The sequence below is a fragment of the Carassius carassius genome, chromosome 48 (genome assembly GCF_963082965.1).
Source record: "Carassius carassius chromosome 48, fCarCar2.1, whole genome shotgun sequence".
Classification (NCBI taxonomy): Eukaryota; Metazoa; Chordata; class Actinopteri; order Cypriniformes; family Cyprinidae; genus Carassius; species Carassius carassius.
In genome coordinates, this window is record NC_081802.1 from 10,572,822 (window position 1) to 10,594,329 (window position 21,508).

A 21,508-nucleotide genomic window follows, 5' to 3' on the forward strand; every position below is an offset into this window, starting at 1 on the left:
AGATATTTACATACAATATGTATGGGTGCAAAATAATGTTAATTTTCATCATATGTTTTGTATGGAAAATATGCAAATATCTTATGGAAAATATCTGCATATACATAGCATATATAAGTGCATACATTTCGCTAATTAAGTAGACATTTAATATGTTTTGCATGTGTATGTAAACAAACATTAAAGAGCACAAAAGCATAACTTTATAAGAATTCAATATTCACTTACCCATTAAAAAATATTCTCATAATATTTGATGAATCAAAACAATCCAAACAAAACCTAAGTGAGCACCTGCCACCTATTGGCCAAACTGCATAGGACACTATGTAGAGGTCACTAACTAGATGTACTACAAATCCTTTTATTTGGCAGTTTAACACTGAAAACACACACAACAGATACAAAATTAAATGAAGGCAAGCAGCAATTTGGGAAGCCATCAACTGAGCCTGCCAAGAAAAAAAAAAAAAAGAAAAAAAACATTCTACTACCGTGGCAATATTCTTGATTTGCATACTAGCATTGGTACACACTGCCATCTTTAGTTCTCAGGAGGAACTACCTGAAAAAAGAAACAGGACTTGGAATTATAGAGCTCAGATGAATGAAAAACAGCAAAAAGGTGGTAAGCGAGTGAGGAGAACTGTACCATCTCCAAATCTTTGATTACCACGACACCTTTCTCTATTTCCAAGTCACTCTCAGTGTTATTGTGTGACCGGTATTCCTCGCTGTCCGACTCAACCGCGCTGGGCTGCAGGAGAAAAGGAGCATCCCAATATTCGGCACAAACAAGTGATGCATACCAAAAGGACTTCAGAAGGTAATGCAAACCTCGTAGTCCGGATCAGCTGCGTGGTCTTCCTCGGCCAGCTCCTGATTGAGCGCCTCCACCCAGGAGTGCTGCTCTACCTCCTCTTCCTCATCCAGGTCATCCTGTTTTCTCTTGCTGCCTTTGCCACAAGGCTTTGTAGGGGAACAACGCACCTCTAAAGCAGAAATAAAAACACACCTGGCTGCTTCTTTCCAAATCTGAAAACAGATTTTATCTGAAGTAAAGGGATGAGCATACCAGGGGACACCGAACAGCCAATGCTGGTGCAGACCGGATAACCCAGAGCGCTCTGGAAGCGCCGGGGCAGGACAGCCAACAACAGCCGCGTGACCCTGTGAAGACGCTTCCGGACTGTTCTGCACTGCCTTTCTTTTGGGGAACCACTTTTTTCCTCCCGAGCGGGAGAGACAGACTTCACTGGGGTGGAGAACCCAAACAGCCACCACAAGCCACGGAGAGCTCGCATCTGAAGAAAAGGCATACTACATCATTCAGAAAATGTCCATTTAAGTTACAGTATCCACCTTTCAAAAAAATAAAAAAACCCAGATCAGCCATGGCCATTTGTAACTTGAATGTGCAAGGCTTTCTCTGCCATCTGCTTCCAGTTATTTTATCTGTACAAAAATAGTCCCTTATGCTGCTTGATATTGCAAACAAGGATATTTAGAATCAGAATGAGCTTTATTGCCAGGTATGTTCACACATACGAGGAATTTGTTTTCGTGACAGAAGCTCCGCAGTGCAACATAATGACAGTGACAAAAAAAAAAAACACAAAATGGAATTTAAAAAAAATAAATAAATAAAAAACAAATAGGTAGGTAAGGAACGAAAATATACAAATTGACTATGTAAATACATACATATAATCAATGTAAATAAATATAAATAGTGTAGTGTGTTGCACAGTTTTTATCAATTGTTCATTAGATGGATTGCCTGAGGGAAGAAACTGTTCCTGTGTCTGGTTGTTCTGGTGTTCAGAGCTCTGTAGTGTCGACCAGATGGCAACAGTTCAAAGAGGGAGTGTGCTGGATGTGAGGGGTCCAGAGTGATTTTGCCAGCCCTTTAGCTCACTCTGGATAAGTACAGTTCTTGAATAGAAGGGAGGGTTGAACCAATGATTCGCTCAGCAGTCCGGACTACCCTCTGTAGTCTTCTGAGGTCAGATTTAGAAGCTGAGCTGAAGCAGACAGTTACTGAAATGGGGTAAAATTTTTAAATAGGGGTAAATTAAGTTATGTAAAGAAGGGGCGTCGCACCCGTGGGGGATGTGGGTGTTTTAACACCCACACTTTTCCTGGTGAGAGGGTTCAACACCCGCACATTTTCTGCAGTTTTTCCGGAGTTTTGCACAAACGCCTTACTACAGTCGCTCCTCCATTTCTCTGGCCGATCTCTGTCTGCGCTCGCTGCGGCTGCCTCCTCTCCCCCCTCCCTCTCAAACATGACACCGGCTTTGAGTGTGACCGGCTGATGATTGGCTGTTCTGCCTTAAGTCCCGCCTCTCTTGGGGTTTTATTGGTCAGTTCGTGCTGAGGAGGCGGGAACTTATGGTTATGGTTATTTACATCTCCCTTTTCCAGGTACTTTGAATGAGTGATTATGCTTTCGATGTTTTTAAATAAGCTTGATATGTGCTTGGGAAGATGTTCCGTTATCGTTTTGTTGACATGTCGAGTGTTTTCGGTATTATATTTCGTTTTTTAGACTAATGCTAATTGCTATTATTGGGATATTGTTTGCATTCCTGTTGAAGAACTATGAAAGAAAAGTGTATATTATTTTAATGTTTAAAAACAGTAAATGGTTACATTATTTAAACCACCAGAGAAAAAGCTTTGTGTGGGCATTTTTTTTCTCCCCTTTTCGGATTTTTTTTTTTTTTTTTTTTATAAAATGTAGGATTATTTTTTTCCCAGCCAAACGCTGCAAGCCGGAAATCCGGCACAGTGCCAGAGTACTTTAAGCCCTGCATTTTGTACCCCTCGGTCACTGTATTCATCGTTTTTATTGTTTATAAACAAACCACATCCATCCCCGCACTTTTGTAAAGCTTGCTACGCCCCTGATGTAAAGTAAATGTTAACTGGGAAAATAGGATTCAACATCTCACTTTAATTCAGTTTACGTCGACCAAATAAAAAGTGAACAAATTAAAATGAAAACAGAAAATATACAAATTAAAAAAGATTTAAAAATGTTAATTAGAAACTATAATAGGATCTCGGTGATACTAAAATAACACTGATTACAAACTGGTATGCGTTACAATATAATTTTACATTTTTTTAACACTGGTTTGCGGCACTGGGTTTCTTCTGTGTGGCAAAAAAAGGCAGACCATTTAAATTAAACTCAAAGGGAAAATATACTAATATAAAATATATTCATATTAAGATTATTAAACAACCTCAAAACACTTTGGCTATATATATATATATATATATAACCAAAGTGTTTTGAGGTTGTTTATAATCTGACATTTTAAATGAGAACAGACTACTAACAAACCTGTACCAGAATGCAGCTTTTTCACAAAAGTGAATAAATTATCAATTGGTTGAACTAGCGGTTTAATTTTAGTATGCTACATCGACAGAACACCGTCTCTCTCCAGTCTGGTGCTTAATGGTTTATCTGGTTTCTCAGTATGCAAACATGAAATATGTCCATTGAGACCAGCAGACCACTTTAAGCTAGTTTTATTTACGGTTTAATAAGATAAACATAAATGGCTTGAATATTTACTTAATATATTAAATAAGCTGATTAAAAGATGCCACAAGGTTGTACTCAGAGCCAGGGTGCAGCTTGTAATCACTTTTCTAGTTCACTAGAGAGTTACTCACAGTAAATCTGACCGGCCAAAACTGTGAAATCCGACAGAAGATGGCTGAAACGACTCCACCTCTCTTCGCCACAGCTTTCTTCTGTCGAGAACAAAAGTTTTGTCTGAACAAACGATATTTGTACGTCTGAACAAAAAAATAAATAAACATTTTTTTTGTCTCGGTGTGATAAATGTAATCAAATAAACTTGCCTCTTGTCCCTCAAATTCCTCTGACTCGACGGGATAGCTGCACTGGCTAGTCATCTCGATGCTATCTGAACTAATCCACCGACTGCGGAAGCGCGAGTCACTGCCAATTAACAAGCAGCCATGTATGTGTTAATTAAAACAGGTGAGTTTTTCCAGCCCACCGCGCTTTGTGCGCGTGTCCGCGTGCGTGTGTACTGCATAGTGAACACTACATGTTTTTTAAAATAAAGTATGGGGGGGAATACACAAATACTCTTATGTGCGCGTTTGGTAAGCTATATACAAAGCAACAGTAACTAACACTTGTTACCTACAAATTAATGTTTAAATCTTGGTAAAAAAAAAAAAAAAACAATAACAATGAAAACTTAAATAATAAAAATCAAATGATTTAATAAGGTAATTTCCCCGTTTTAATTAATTAATTAAACTGTAACTTAAATAAAATACCCATATGATTGGACTTCAAGAAGTCATAAACAACAAAAAATTCCTAAAATACATTCATACCTATTTTAATTTAAATTAAACCCCGTTATTTTGTGCACACTATACCATTATCTTAGAGAGAGTACAAATACGTACATACATAATTATTTGTTACTATAATGTTTTTAATGAAAGTACTGCTATAAGTTTTATACGTCAGTCAAGGAAAGCCTTTTGGCGGGAGAGAGCCATATTTAGGCATGTTTCCGCTCACGGCTCCCTGGAGCACTATAAATCTCTGAGACTGCTCTTTTAGTCACAACTTTCCACAAACAGGTAATAAATAACACGTGTTCATATTTTATATAGTAAGACAGCACAGCATGGCAGCACTGCACATGAACATGACGGTAACGCGCACCATCAGTGCTGGAAACTACACGGGGACGAGTGCACACAGCCAGTCAGAAAGCGCGGGATTCCCGTTCGCGAGCAGACACAGTTCCGCGGGAATACTCGCGCTCAAATGGGCCACCGCGAGAAGTTGTTCCTTCGGAAGGTCGCGTGGTCAGAAAACCACGGGAGTAAAGACAGCATACGCAGTATAGTCTTGACACCAGACAGCATCCAACAATTCACCATTCCAAACCTCGCCCTGGAGGATGGCTATAGATCCAGAGTGAATGAGGAAGAACGACATGGTGAAGAAGATGAAGACTGGGGGAGCATTGACAACATTAGCGGTTCCTATCAGCAGGCTTTCTCTTTCATCATCGGTGTCATCGTCATCATCATCCTCGGGGTTCGGTGCATCTCCTGTACCTGGAAGAAAAGCCATCTCGGACATCAGCCAGGATCAAACTCAGAGCGACTGTTCTTTCTCTAGTCCTCTGGTGGAAGCTGAACATTGCTCTGACTCTGCCAGCCGGGCGGCTCTTTCTTTTCCTCACCTTCCTAAAGTCACCACCTCATACTGCTTCGTAACTTTGAGCAAAAGCCCACAAATGGCCACCGAAGAGGCTCTCTTCTTCCAGGGCCATAGACGTTGGGGTCATGATGAAGAGATGAACCCATCCAGGGCCGGCACCTGACCAATTTGCTGCCCTAGGCAAGATTTTACCTGGCGCCCCATGCATCACAGCCCATTTCACCCTGCCATTGTGTTCATGATTTAGCATATATATATATATATATATATATATATATATATATATATACACACACACACACACACACACATTACAGCAGAACTCATAATCATCATATTAGAATGATTTCCAAAGGATCATGTGATAGACTAGATGTCACATGTGACACTGAAGAATGGAGTAATGATGCTGAAAATTCAGCTTTGTATCACAGAAATAAATGATAAGAACTCAGAACTCAGAACAACTGCTAACATTAAGTTTAAGGTAAACTTAAACTTATCTTACTCCTATGCAATAAATTGTTCTTTCACTACATCTCTTTACCTTTGTCTTTATCCTCTTCTCTTCTTTTTGGCACTGTATCTATCGCAGACTATGCTCATTTATAATGTGTCATGTAAATTCGGCCTTCAGACACAATCAGGAAACTTTCACCATGTCTAGAACTGGCGAGAGCTGCCAGGCCCGTTTCTACGAGCTGTGTGTTAACAAAAGCAGTGCTGTCTACTCTACATTGGATGCGGCGTTGGGCACGCTACACAACAAATTACCAACAACGGAGTCAGTGAAACAGGTCAGCAAAAGCAAGCGAAGCCTTTGGGGTTATTCTTCGCAAAGCAGACAGAAAGTCTTTCGATTTCTATTCAAACCTCAAATGAACAAACCCAGAGCAGTGTTGCTCAATAACATGACAATCAAGCACCTTCTATTGTAAATGCAATATTTTGATGCCGTCTGTTTTGTTGTATGAGAATTTATTTATTTTATTAATTAATTTCTCATGTCTAAATGTTCAGATTTATAGATATATGTTATCCATGACTTTATGAAGAAAATAAACATGCAAATAGTTTCAAAAGCCTCAGTCCTCTGATATACAGTGACCCTAAAAGGCCTATAAACACAAACACATTTTAAACTAAATATTTTATGTACATATGTTTCTTCGGTTTCAAACCATACTGTAGAAAATTTTTTTTTTTTTTTTTTTTCATAAATACACTCAACATATTTTTGAATCCAGCTGGTAAAAGTAAAACAAACAAAAAAAACTCAGAAATATGAAATTAGTTCTGAGAAAAATACGATACGATACTCTCTTTGCCAATTCCATTTTGTTTTATTTTGTTAATTTTTTTAATAATATATATATAAATATATATATGTTTATATTTTTACCTACTATCCCCTTGACAACCTTACTATGATATGAATATGATGTAATGAGATTCCATTTGGGATCAAGTGGGTTCCTAAGAAAGTCTGAAGTTTGTCAGCATTGACTGACTGCATTACAAGGCTGCTTACGTAAATCCATGGTAAAATCTGTACGTAAGAAACCCCCAGCACTCAGGACCACAGCATGTGAAGAGCATATGAGCTTAATGATGGTCCACTTCAAGGTCTCTTCAGTGCTTGCTTTGCTATTATCCCCTACCTCACCAGTGGCACCACCAGAAATTTTTAACAGGGGTGGCCAGATGAGGCCACAGTAAAGTGCCAGATGTTTTTACACAGATTACTGCAGCTCTGTGAGACATTGAATACTTTAACCTGCAGTTACAAATGAATAACTAATGTTTTGATAATTTACACATAAAACATTGAAAACTGATGTTTGAAATTATTTTTAAAAAATGAAAAGGTACCTTAAATTTGAATTTAAAACCCCCAGTAGGTGGCAGCGAGTCACTGTTAATAAGTGAGTCATTGCGATTGAAACGATCCATTTAAACGGTTGGTTTATTCAGGAACGAAACACGTTCATGTTGCTCAGAGATGCAAAACAGTGGCTGCAGCGGGTGCTGCACGTTTTTTCACTTCTTAAACTATTGTGAATTTACATTCTGCATTTAAATTAATAGTACACACTGTAAATCATCCTAGGGTTGGCCAGAGTTTCTAAAGTGGTGGCCGTGGCCACACCTTGGGGGCGCCCCTGCTCCTCACCCTCACCCTCTCTTTCATTTTGATTAGGGCTTTTTCCCTGCACTCACTTAAATTAGAACTGTGTAATTCATCTTTTGATCACTTCATGAACACAATGGACTTGTAAGAAATGCGCTCGATTTGCGCATCAGAACATGCAAATCCTAAATCTGGATTCTTTTACTCTTTATGACAGCTTTAGTAGAGTACACTTATCTGCAAAAGTTGTCTTGTCCAAAATATAATGCATAACAGAACATAAAGGTTCTGAATGGATATTTGTTTTGAAGTTTCAATGCATAAATTACATTGAACCCCAGTTTACATTATGCTATTGAATGATAAAGTTGAGTGTATTATAATTTATATTTTCTATGCATTCATAGTTTAGAATGATTACCATTATGGAGAACAATGGCTTTTTGTGGGAGCAAAAAAATACTGGACTCTGGAATAAACATTAGAAAATTATAAACCTTTTTACTTTACAAATTGCTGTTTGCACCTTAGATTATTATCATTTTTTTTCATCTGTGCTTGTCTTATTGCAGCTAGTATTTCATAACTGTTTTCACCTTTTCAGGAAATGCATATAATCTGTTTAGTCATAGGTCTTCTATGGTTGTTTCCAATTGCTCTGAAGCAGACTGAGCGAGAAAAAACAGCATCCTCTAGTGTTTGAAAAATGACAATGCTAAGGGGGGGAAAAAAATCACATATCTACTCTAATCACCGGTATCTTCCAACTCAATTTGGCAAGGAGTTTGTGACTGGTGTACTTCAAGATCCTTAGTTTTCATGTTTTGTAGAAAACACAGATGTGTAATATATAAAATTATAAAACGTTTCTCCAATTTATAACAGTGTTGTTCCGTAATAAAAACCCTTAGATTCATGTTTAACACACATCTAGCCCAGTATATGAGCACAATGCATTTTAGCATGTCATCCAGTGACAGTAAAAACTGGTTCCTTATTTCAAAGTTTCCTTATTTGAAAGTACAGAGAACAGATGTGCACAAAATGCACTCAACTTTTCCGCTACACAACCTCAGATACTAGATATGCTGTGGCAATGTCTCAGACAGCCACAGAGACAGAGAGTAAGTGAGGTAACTGCATGTGTGCTAATGAACTAGAAGATAACTACAGGAACTGACAGTTGGAGGAGTGTGAACCATCTTTACGAACGCTCACACTTTCACACGCTATACTACAATGCATCAAGCAACAGACTACACTCTCCTGGGAGCATCAGGGACATCACCACCCGAACTGCCCATCAAACAGCGCAGGTAAGAGATGCTAGTACTATGACTTGGCACACATTTGAGCTGTGTTACAGGAAACCTCATACCACGAAAGTTACTTGTCGCTGAAGCAGGTGAGGTTAGGAAAGTTACTCGAAGTGAAGTGAAGCAATTCAGGCCCAGTAACTTCATGTTGTAATGTTTCTGGATTTTTTTAGGAGCAAGTCTTCTTCAAACTCCATCAAGGATCTAGAGCTGAAGGTGGGAGACCTACACTTGCCTGGACCTCAGACCCCAGCATCTCCATTTATTGAAGTGTTCACTCCTACTGATTGTAATGCAGTCCACTGTCCAATACATCATCGCTATGGTGAGCACTGACAACATGTTTCTATACTTTAACACAAAAAGGTTAATTTTGATGAAAGTGATAAGGATCTAAATAAAATGAGAACTGGTTTCTGTAACTTTTTACATGTTTAGCCTTCCTCATTTCTGGTTATGTTCTTTTACACTTTATTTATTGAATACAAAAGTATTATTGAGGGAAGTAACACCTGAAACCAATACAGTAAGCTGCTTACAGACAGCTAAACCACATGTAGTCTGTGTTTCATGGTAATGTGGGAACTGAGACAGTTTCCACCGACTTTCATTTCATGGTTCCATAACACATGACATTAAACAACATTTGGGCATGTGTATTCTTTATGTCTTCCCTTGCTAGAAGAATTTTTTTTACCTTTATCTTGTCACTCAGAAAATCACCAGGTGCGATTCTTCTCAGATGAAATTCCGCCTCCAGTACCCAAAAAGAGTCTGACGAGAACCCTATCCCTCCCAGCGGAGACTCTGGACCCTCCTTACCATGATCATAGAAGAACCAGCAACTATGAAAATCCCCTATACATGACAACGCCATTCCATGACACACTTATAATACAAGAAGAAGAAGCAGAGGAGTATCAGGGTTTGTCCATGCACAGGGTGAACTTTGATACACCAGATGAGCAACTTCAAAGTGTCTTCAGAAGCTTCCAGAGCCATGAGCAAGTTCCCATGAGCATCCAAGAATGTTATCTTCAGTTTCTCAAGAACACGTTGCAGAACATTGAATCGAGCATCTTCCTAAATGAACATGAAATGGAGATAGCAAAGACTTCTCAGCCTAATGACTTTATTTTGTGTGAGCAGCAGTGGACTGCTTTCTACTTGGTGTGTTGTCCGAAGGTTCCTGGGAGACTGTTTTCAGCAAAGGTAAGAACATCAACAGTATAATAACATAAGAGACCATCAAACTAAACTAGATGCACATTGAATCTAGTTCTAAATAGTGTTCTATAAATATAATTGCCATTGCCATTTGTTTGTGTATATGTGGGCTATAATGCACAAGGGTTTTCAATCCAAAGCAGCAAGTAGGCCATCAATGCTCGACCCTGAACCACAGGCAAAATGCACACCCTTATAAGGCAGCCCTAGCTTGCTGTACAAAACCCTCAATAAAAAAAACCCACACTTCCTTAATCATGCCAGGTGTTAAGCAACAGCATCGACAGTGTGACATGCTACCAAGACTTTAGAGCAGACATTTTAGTCACAATGCAACAATTTGTGTAAGGGACTTAAAGAATCCTATATGTTGCGTGTTACTTAAATGAATAAAAGAAAATGTGTGAAAACTCAAAATGACTCCTACATTTTTTTACCAGGTTCACAGAGGTGATTCAGTATCAGACTGCACCATGTCCACGCCACATCCTAACATTGAGCAAGGCTTGATCCATTTTCCACAATGTACAGCTACAGATCAAAGTTCCATCTCACAGCATGCTCAGACAACTCCAGAGCCTTCACATGGGGACACCACTGAAGTATGCCAACAGCAAACAGTTGCTGATCTTCTGGAGAATGGTGTTAGTGTGACTGTGCTAAGAGACTTTCCATTGGGAACACTGGAGGACTTCGTTGAGGAAGGACACTCTTTGCACTCTACCCTTCCAGAGGTTTATGAGAGGAGGCTTTGTCTTCTTGCCCTCCAGTTGGTACTAGGACTACAGCAACCGGGATGTTTTAAAGGCATTCAAGTGGAACTGAAACCACAGAGTGTGACATTAGTGTGGCCTAGTATCATGCGGAAAGTGACTGTCCCTAGGGGTTACCCAAGTGAGATGAAAAAGGGAAGCTTGAATACAGACACTTCTACAGGTACACCCATGATCACAGTATCCAAAGAGCCAACAGACAAGAGGACAAAAACCTTGTGGGAGAAGTGGGGCACCCCTCGTTTGGTCCTGAAGAGCCATTTTGAGGACGAAGTTTCGCAAGAAGCAACATCCCAAGAGTTCCAGTTGGGGACTTTGCTGAGGTACTGCCTACATCTCACTGACAGTTGCTCATCTGTGTGGAAGGTGCCACAAGACACTCCATACACTCCAGGTTTGCTGTGGCTGGTAACCCAGCTTACATCTGAGAAACCTGAGCTACTATTAGCCGATGTGGCAGGTGTCCTCCAGGCCCTGCTTTGGGGTCCTCGACAAGGACTCTTTCAACAGAACCAAATGGGGAACTCTGTGTTTTCTAATTGGCTGTTATTTAAACGATCTCTTTTGGTTCTCAAGCTTGCCGAAAAGGGACTGTTTCGGGATAAGCCTGGCTTGGACTGGGAAGACTATCTCTGTCTGCAATATCTATCCCTTACTGACCCAGAGACTATGCACAGCATAACTAAACGTCTGGGCCTTCATGACTTCATTACACCTTCTTAACAGATAAAAATGAAAAATGGTAAATTACAGCAATTGATGAGCCTCAGATATAACTAATCTATAGTTTAGAATATAGCTATATGATCTAAATGAATGGTTCTAAAATCTAAAAAACTGATCACCTTGTGCCATATTTGTAATTCGTATTCATGAACTGCTGGGTACTTGAGGACCCCTGCACAAACCTCCCATTTGCAGTAAAAGTCTATGCAATATAAACTATTATTGCAAAATCAGCTAATTGTTGGAGTATGTATGACCTTGTGGCATTTACTTATTAAAATTACCTGGAAAAATAAAGAGACTAATAAAGAGTTTTAAAAACACCGTAAGACATGGTCTGTGGTCTAATAACTTACATTATGCATGTGGAAATGAAAAGAGGTAGCAAAACGAAGTTAGTGGTATAGGGTGAGCATTTTTATTCTGCACACTGTTGAACATGCAGACAGATCCTATTGATGTCACAACTAAAAACTCCAATTCATGCACGCATTAAGAAAACAACTGTAAAAATAAAACATCAACAATGAAAACCATGATTCTACAAACAATGTTGTTTGAGGGATCTTCACTATAAATATTATGCACTACAAATGATCAGTGTGGGAATGGTTGAAGGGGAACCAGCAAAGAATCCAATTACACTGGAAGGTAAGCCCAGTGGTAATAGCTTAAAACCGAATGGTCACTGGAAATTTGGTTTACACTAGTGCAAATACGAAAAAAAAAAAACTATTTTGACATTCATCCTATGTTTATTTTAATGGTGACCATGTTTAGTGATATACAGCATAATAATTAGAAGCAAGATGTGATTGAAAAGCTTTATTCGTCACTGTCGGAGTCTCTTTCGATACTGTAAGCCATGAAGAAAGCGTCGGGGCGGGTTGGGACAAGGGGATGACCCGGTCTCACAATCTCAAAGCCCATGAAACTGAACGTCCGCAGCAGAGATGCTGGAGACGGAAGCAGAAAGAGGGTTAAAAACAGGCCAAAATATCTCCTTACAAAATCATGACTACAGGAGGAGAAAAGATGTAAACCTTACCTCTGTCATCTCGGCTCTTATGGAAGCAGATGAAAACGTGATCAACCTGTAACTTCTCCTCTGCAAACTCCAGCAAGAGTGAAAAACTGTTGCAAAAAGGGACAATCGGTTTAAGCCACATGACATTTTCAGCAGGGAGAAAAGAAAATCGTAAGAATTTTAATTGGACTAACCTATCTTTGCTCCCTTCCGGGAGGACACCAGTGGGGATTTCAATGTAAAGGTTTCCCCCTTTCAGTGCCCCCCTCCAGACTAAGTGCTTGCTCACAGAGCAGTGCCGCTCAAAGAGCAAAAAACGTACACGGCTGTTCAACTGAGGGGCTTCCTCAAGAACCAGTAACTGAGCATCCTATAAAGACCACATAAGAACAGTTATAATATGCATGCAATCATGGACAATGTTTAACAAACTGTAACATTGGATGAGATGCATTAAATGGATAGGTCACCTTAAGTTGCCGGTCCCCATTGACTTTTTTTTCATACTATGGAAGTCAATGAGGACCGTGGGGCATATTACAGAAACTTCTTATCCTAGATCTTAATTGAAGATATGATCATATTTTTTAGGATTTCACAAATTCATATCACCGAAGCAAATCTTAACTTGATTTAGGATTCTTATCAAATCTTATCTTGGGTCTAGTTAGGAAATCTTTAACCACTTGATCAATCTACTGTCAGGTCTGTTACCAAGCAACTAACTATGCGCAAGAGGCAGCAGAGGTAAACAAAATCAAAATGGAGAAACAACGGCATGCTTTTAACTTGCAGAATGACTGATAGTGCTCTGCGACAGCTCATGGGCCTCTAATGTTGGTCGAAACTTGGTCAACTATATATATACACACACACACACTGTATATAGGGTCTCTATATCTATATATACACATTCTGTATTCTAACTGCAAAATCATGTGTGGTGGCAGTCTAATTATTTAGTATCATTTATAATATTTATTTATTATATACATTTAGTATGCATTTTATCATTAAAATGCAACATCATTTGGGTGCTTAGTTTCTCCACCATCAAACTTGGCTTCTTTTTACAGTTGGATTTCAAAAAGGTTTTAAGTTGGGACACCAATGGGTTTATCCTTAAGTTAAGACTTTTTTTTTTAGGAATTATAGGCAAGTTAGGATGCTTCTGTAATACCGTTTTCCTATCTGTAGTTAAGATAATGCACTTATGAAATGTTGTTCTGTAATAGCTTTTGTCCTAAATGAGGTCCTAACTGAAATTGCCATGGTTATTTAACTGATAAAATGGGATTCTAAAGTTAAAGATCTTTCTGTAATATGCCCTCAACTGAAGGTGAACTATCCCTTTAAGTCATTAACTAATCAGGTGAGGTGGAATGTCCAACATCAATTCCCACAGGTGATGAGATTATGTAGATACAATATAACCCTTGCACAGCGAGATAACTAACAGCATTCATCATGCACACATTCTCTTTATCATGAATTCCTAGTAATACGAACTGAAAACAATATTAAAAAATTAAAACAAATTATTCACTTACTGTATTCATGATATCATGTATTCACACAAATGTATATGAAGCGCAATGTGAGCCAAACCTCTGTACTCACAGAATAGAATAGCTTAGCTGAAAGACTGTGATCCCGCTGATCATTCCCTCGCCCACCTGGGATCTTCAGGGGTGGGAGAGGGACATCAGGAACACCACAGAGGCCCCGGACACGGGTTACTGCAGCGATGGGAACTGGAACCATAAAAAACACCATACTTCTTAATGATCACACAGCATGACATTAATTTACAATGTTTGGCTATAAATTGTAAAGAATCACTGAATGACAGGGTTCTAGTAGCTCAACTGGTAGAGCATTGATTCAATACCTTGGAAAGTAAAGAAATGCTGGTAAAATGTAGGGGTGTGAATAAAAAGTCAAATATAAAGTATTTCGCAGCCTGACGAAACTTACCAATTCACAAAATTAACCAAATGCATAGCTTATATAAAAACAACTGGATGACTCAATTTCATACTGTTAAATTCTGAAAAAAATAAAATATATATATATTTTTTTTTTTTGTGGTTAAGGCAGGGGTAGGCAAGTTCGGTCCTAGAGAGCCGCAGACCTGCAAAGTTCAGCTTCAACCCTAATCAAAAACACCTGAACAAGCTCATCAATCCATTCAGGATTACTAAAATACAGGCAGGTGAGGTTTTCTTTTTTCAGGGTTGGAGCTGAACTGTGCAGGAATGCGGCTCTCTAAAAAAGAACTTGCCTACCCCTGGGTTAAGGGAACACGTTGGGGGAAAAGTCCCCTGTTCAATGCTGTATCACTGAAAGAAATCTCTGCTCGCAAACTTTTACACCATCGACAAACGAACGCAGCGCGTTTTTTATAATTTTTTTACTTATCTCGTCACGCCAGAGCTGTCAAACATGTGTAGCGATACAATGTTTTTACAAACAAAAATGAACAGCGTAAAAACTTACTAGCCACAGAGCTAACTTCTGAAAAAGTACTTGGAAATAGACTGGAAATAAAATGCATCCCCCGAACAGCAGTTATTAGACATGCAACCGATAATACTGTTTGTTAGTTTGCTTATTATGCCGTTAAAAACAAGATAAACAAACGGTCCATATAATCTTAAATGTTGCAGAATGCTGGAGGAGAATGAACTTACCAGGGTTTGACCGAGATGTGAAGGTTTGCGGAAATTTGTGTGCGATAAATTCAACTCTTAATGCGACAACCCTCTACATTGTGATTAAATGACTCGCATACGTGACAATCTTCACTCTGGAAACTAAATTATGTCTAATATTAGTCAATGGCTAATAAATTCTCAGATTTTACTCACCAGTATGCGAGTTTGATGCGGAGTATAAGTTTAGCACAGATATATATTAATTCACCGAACACTCACTTCAGAGTTTCACGCTCCATGCGATCTGTGATATTTTCATGTTCATCTCAATGGATGCACAGCGTACCCGTGTTTTTGAATGTGGTGTACCTTAAACTATAGTGTGAAGGCGCACGACTCGTGTCGCTTTCACATGCGCAAAGTGCGAAAGAGAGAGAGCGCGAGCGAGTCTTACATATCATGCAGAGTTGACGCGTTACATGCAAGCGATATTCTTTGTTTTATTTTCCTGTCAAAATAATGGAGGTCCTTTGTAATTTTTTTTTCCTCCGTTTTTTAAAAACAGCCGGGTTTTCCGGTAGTGGGTGGAACTAATGCGCAAACGACAATCTCATTGCCTGGTGCTCACTTATTGTCCCGGTTTTGATTTCAGCAAATCCGTTCCCACGAATGGACACAACTTGGATTAATATTCATGAATCTAGCAGCTCGCTCATCCTTATTGCATGTTATACTGTTGTTAATAGTAGAATTCGGATTATTTTACCAGTATTATTAATAATTTTTTCCGCCTTTTTTTTCAGAAACAATGAATGACAAACAAAGCACCAGTTCTAAATTCAGTTAAAATGTCTGCGCATTCATGTTTATGAATTATAATTAAAGTTCTATCATTAAATAGTACTTGATTATCCAGATATCATATTACTTTGCTTGACTGACTGATGTTAAGTATGTACTTTCAGGTATTCAGGTATCAGTCCTGGGGTTGCGGACCCCTGACTTAAAATATCGAAAATCAACCGTGGGAGGCAGAAACTTTTCCCCATTTAGCACCAAAACTCTGGAACAATCTACACTGAATTGTTCGGGAGGCAGACACACTCTGTCATAGGGGTGGGCGATATGTAAAATATATCGAGATTTTTTAAACACGATATGGATTGACATATCATATATATCGATATATTGTTTATATTTAATTCTGATTCCGCCACTTTGCTTGTTTGTATTCCCTGTGCTGTGCTCGCCCCCCCGCCTCCTTGATTTTGTTCCCCCTCGCGTGCGGTCTCATAAACATGTCGGCGTCCGCAACCAGCCCGGAGGCTGCAGAACTAGTATTAAAAAAAAAAATTAAAAAAATTAAAAAAAAAAAGACAACTGGCTCCATTATATGGACATACATCGGTTTTAAGGCGTCGGGTGAACAGCAGGCAGATGTCTACTGTAGGGCCCTATGATTTCCGCAATGCAGAAAACGCGGACGGAATCGCGCAATCCAGTCATAAAAATGGAATTTACAGATTAACGTGGAATGTCACGGAATTTGTCAAATTTTAAAGTCCCCGTGAAACGGAAGTTGCAAACGACTTTTCTCCAGTGTTGTGACGTATTTCAGAGAGAAACGGAATAAATGAGGAAAATAGTGGGCGTGGCTTATTTTCCAAATAGCACCTGATTGGATCTAGATAAGTAGGTGTTTAAGTCAAAAAATGGAGGCAGATCCAAACGCAAGTTTACAATCAGTTGTTGAGGATTACTCGCCACCTGAATCACCGCAATTTTGTTTGCAGCAGGAGGAGGAGGAAGATAAAAAACAGGAACGTAAAAAAAAAAAAAAAATCGGACCGTAACGAAGGGAATTTTAGGGAAAGGGAAAAGTGTTCCGTGAGTTCCACAACCAAAAATGCACCTCCTCGCCATCTCTCCTTTCACGCGCTGTCAATGCTCGCAAACACACAGGCAGCCTGTCTACTGTCAGTTGGAGGGGCGTGGTTACGGATTAAGCAGACACCAAATTCCTCAAGCCTACGTCATCAGTGAAGGTCCTCCAATGCAGAGGGGAGGGGCATTTTCAGATTTTGATTAAAGATTATGAAGCCAAAAAAATTTTTTGTGTGGATTGACTCGCATGGATGAATTGTTCAGCACAAACGATCAATTTAGGCGAACAAAGTAAATAGTCCATTTTGATTTCATGTGGACTTTAAATGAATTATCAAAAGTAGGTCATTGCACTCACATCAAATCGCGATATGGACTAATATCTACAAATATTAAGCCGGAAAAGTCTATTTAAATATGAATCCTGCATGTTCTGCGTGTCTGTGTTAATGAATGGAGCAGAAGCGCTTTTTTTTTTTTTTCAAACCGGGAAGCGCGCGTGACGCTCCGGTGATTACAGCTTCCGTCCTCTCAACTGAATAAAGACGTGAACACATGAACAACATCTCCAGAACTGCACGGAGAGTCACTTCATGAGCATCTGACCGTTTGATTTGAGTAAAACTAGCGTCATATCACATCATAGACTGTAGTATCACGTACACCGAACTGTAAAGGTAAACCTGTCAAAATAAAAGTATTTGCCAGAAATCTATTACTAGCCTATTGTTCAGCAGAATGTAGAAAGCCTACTACTATTAAAATGAAATGAACAATTTAAGGAATAATCACACAACATTTCTTCCATGTATTATTTTTAATAGTAAATCCCCCTTTTGTTTACCAAAAAAAAAAGTTTGCTTAATTTTCAATAATTAAAAGAAATTAAATGAATGTTTTATGCCTTCATTTGATAACCAGAAAAATGTGAATACACAATTTCAGAGGGCAAAAAACATTTCACATAAGGCTATTTTAAGAAAAATGGGTAACAAATTAAAGTTGTTTTATGCATTTGAATAATTACACTTGCTTAAACACAGAATTAGGTAACAAAACATATGGTGAAGAAAAAAAAACATTTCACAGGGCCCTAAACATGTAATATTTGGCATGTTTGTTTTTACAGTAGTTTTTGGGGGGTTATTTTTCCTGTAAAGATAGAGCTATATCGTATATCGAGATACAGCAAAATATATCGAGATATATTTTTTGCTCCATATCGCCCAGCCCTACTCTGTCAGTTTAAACCTAGTTTAAATACCCATCTCTTTAACCTAGCATACACATAACAATTCACTTTTCTGTAACTCAAATGAGTTAAAGGATTGTTTGGCTGCATTTATTAGATCAACCAGAGACAGAAACACTTCCCATAACACCAACATACTTGTTACATCATAAGAATGGCATCTACACTAATATTAGTCTTTTTTAATTCTTATTCCAAGGTCACCGTAGCCATACAGATCCAGTCCGTATCAAGATCAGGTGGTCACTATGGTCTAACGTATCCAGTCCAGATGGTGGATCAGCACCTAGAGATGACCTCTACAGCCATGAATGTCAACAAGAGAAACCCTAGAAACAGATTCCCTGTGAAGACCGTCGGCCATCAGCACAAGACCACAAGAACCAGGCGAGTCCTTGTCTCAATCTAATGTGTTGCAGCTTGAAATTAAACCACACAATACTGGCTTCATCTGGCCAGGAGAGAACTGGCCACCCAACTGAACCTGGTTTCTCCCAAGTTTTGGTTCCTTGCAAGTTGCCACTGTCGCCTTTGGCTTGCTTTGTTGGGGACACAATTTCTGGCATCATTGTTGATTTGACTGCACAGAGACAGACACTATTAGAAGAGAACTGAACGATGACATCACTGAATCAACAATGAACTGACTTTAACGGATTGTTTTCTATTGTCCTCTTGCATGTCCAACAGCACACATTTTGTAAAATCTAAAGCTTCTTTGACACTATCTGTATTGTATAAAGCGCTAGGCCTATATAAATAAATGTGACTTGACTGAGGTCGTGCACCTTTAAGCGAAAAATCTTTGTTTGTGGATATTTTGGCTATGTTCGCAATCACTCAAAAACCTGTGCTAACTGAAAGAAAACAAGTTGAATCCAATGTTTAATAACAGCATATTGAGACTTACAAAAATTTGTAGGCTGGTCACTTTTGACTGGAACACCATAAAATCTTACCAAAAAATAAAAAAATAAAAATAAAAATTGATTAGAAAACCTACTGTTTGATAAGTAATATGCTAAGGATTTCATTTGGACCGCTTTAAAGACGATTTTCTCAATATTTAGATTTTTTGCACCCTCAGATTACAGATTTTCAAACGGTTTTATCTCTACCAAATATTGTCCTAACGAAACACATCAATGGAAAGCTTAATTATTCAGCTTTCACGTGATGTATAAATCTAAATTGTGAAAGTTGACCCTTGACCGTTTTTTTTAAACCCTTAGTTAAGAAAAGATCTTAAACTGTGCACATTTGTAAGGGGGGGGGGGGGGGGCTGGGGGAGACTGGTGGAGGACAACAACATATAGGGAACTTCGTTAAAATACAACGCAGGCCAACACTTGCCCATGCAAAACTTTAACCTGAACAAAAACGAATGGATGCATCTGTGCAAACTAGTGCAATCTCATTTCACGTCAGTGCCACTTGCAAGCAAAGCAATGTGTGAACAGCAACAAGAACTTTAGTTTGTCCCATTGAAATCTGCCTAAGCCATGAAGTCAGTGAGCCTGTTACAGATGCTGGGATCACATGGGAAGGGATGAACGGTGGTTACACAAGAGCCTGTGGCAGGTGAATGAACGCAGACATCATTCAAACCCAAGGAGTACAAGGGGTTACTGCAAGCCCTGAAACCCTCTGATGAAAGAGTAGGCAAAGCACAGGAAGCCAAAACATCCGCCCATATTTTTAAAACTGGATTTGTGATGCCCACCAGATTATTCATGTCTTTCATGCAGTGATGCAACTTCCTACCAAAAAAGGAGACCAGAGGTAACCAGTGTTACTTACAACCCATTTGCCACATACAAGTTCAGACATGACTAAATCTAAAACCTGACGTACTAACCCAAATTTCCCCTGCAAACCGGTTATTCTTTGAGAATGCATCAAGACAACAAACCGAACCTGAATAGATTTCTCTCATACTATATTTAGCTAACATTTGGATTCGACGATGTTTACTTTTCATTCTACATTACAAATAAGCTTGGTTTAAGAAATTAATTATATCCTAAAACCAAGAAAATCATCATGGTACTCAATACAGTACAGCAATGACGCATGACCGAGCAACAAACAAGGGGGGATGGGCGAGGCGACGTTTAGCCATTAGCACGTTACAATTCGCCTCATACCGGTTTTAACCACCATTTTGTGGATAAATACTCGTTTATATGACTGTTAATTATTCTTACTCGACGTATTATTCATAACGTAATCTTAACGATGTCAAGTGCCATTTTACCCCACTGGTTTCGCTTTATCCAGTTAGCATTTCAGCGTTAGCCACCTCGCGAACACTCACCCGTCAATCAATTGTTGAGCTATGCAACACCTCAATATCCAGGATAAACATTTGTAAATCTATACAATAATTTGACTTAACGAATGACGACATGTTATGATGCTACACAACGACGTTGAAATCATCTGGTATTAGCTCAAACCTCAAACAGAGACTACACAGACTTCTAAAGACCGCTAAACTGGCAGTAAAAAGTTTGAATTGGTCGTCTGGAAGTTTCTCGAATGTTTAGCGAACTCGAAAAAAAACTGTTACCTGGCAACAGGCCTGTCAATCATTCTAATCCGTGACTGATTGACAACACGATCCCACCTGAACAGAGGGTTTCTCACGTAATATTAACATAATTCATTCAGAAATACCTTTATTTAAAGAGTTTTGACAGATGGGTAGATTTAAAGCTCGTTATGAACGCAAAGAAGAAGTAAAAAAACATTAAATCGCACATAAATAACATTGTATTTCGTCATACAACTGATTTATCGCGCTAGGCTGAACTGGTTAAACAAGGCCGCTAGCGAACCAGCTACATAAAAGTCCCACATTACCTTTCACTCTCGGGTTTATTACGGGTCATTTCGATCACTGGCATCTTGGATATATTACTCTCTTTTTCTCTGACAAAACAGTGGCTATTCAGGATCGTCTGGAGGTTGGATTTAACCATCCGGCCAACGTCAAGGCCTGACTCTTTTCTGTCCGTGCTCCGACTTAAAGTGTTAATGGCCGTAGGCCCGCTGTATTTATACTCGGAGCACGAGTGGGCGTGGCTTCTACGTGACGCCATTCCCTTTAACACATGCCTAATGTCTGATTTATGAATGCATAATAGTGCAGTATGCAAAAACTAGAATTTAGGATAGATTATAATTTATATCTAATAGAGTTACTGTTAATAATAAACCATATTTCTCGTAGCCTGGAGTATTGAAGATTCATTAAGTAATGCATTTAAA

General features: G+C 38.9%; 3 protein-coding genes across 4 annotated transcripts; 1 reads left to right on the plus strand and 2 right to left on the minus strand.

The window, feature by feature from the left end:
- Positions 1-344: 344 nt before the first annotated feature.
- LOC132131272 (uncharacterized) lies at positions 345-3,995 on the minus strand. Of its 2 annotated transcripts, XM_059543297.1 has the most exons (6): positions 3,882-3,995; positions 3,694-3,767; positions 1,076-1,304; positions 838-992; positions 653-757; positions 345-565 (listed from the first exon to the last, which is right to left on the minus strand). In XM_059543297.1, exons 1-6 carry the CDS (start codon positions 3,937-3,939, stop codon positions 545-547), a joined length of 642 nt encoding a protein of 213 aa, XP_059399280.1. In that variant the 5' UTR covers positions 3,940-3,995; the 3' UTR covers positions 345-544. The 2 variants fall into 2 exon arrangements, with proteins under 2 accessions (XP_059399280.1, XP_059399279.1); XM_059543296.1 differs by lacking the exon at positions 3,882-3,995 and having other exon boundaries at positions 3,694-3,875.
- Positions 3,996-8,424: 4,429 nt separating this feature from the next.
- LOC132131385 (inactive tyrosine-protein kinase PEAK1-like) lies at positions 8,425-11,712 on the plus strand. The gene is made up of 4 exons (XM_059543399.1): positions 8,425-8,689; positions 8,863-9,014; positions 9,405-9,901; positions 10,357-11,712. The coding sequence occupies exons 1-4, from the start codon at positions 8,613-8,615 to the stop codon at positions 11,410-11,412; spliced, it is 1,782 nt and encodes a 593-aa protein (XP_059399382.1). The 5' UTR covers positions 8,425-8,612; the 3' UTR covers positions 11,413-11,712.
- Positions 11,713-11,810: 98 nt separating this feature from the next.
- On the minus strand, positions 11,811-21,279 carry LOC132131185 (ornithine decarboxylase antizyme 1-like). The gene is given in 6 exon segments (XM_059543178.1): positions 11,811-12,371; positions 12,464-12,549; positions 12,637-12,812; positions 14,063-14,149; positions 14,151-14,196; positions 21,101-21,279. Coding segments are annotated over 6 exon segments (645 nt in total). The 5' UTR covers positions 21,220-21,279; the 3' UTR covers positions 11,811-12,240.
- Positions 21,280-21,508: the final 229 nt, after the last annotated feature.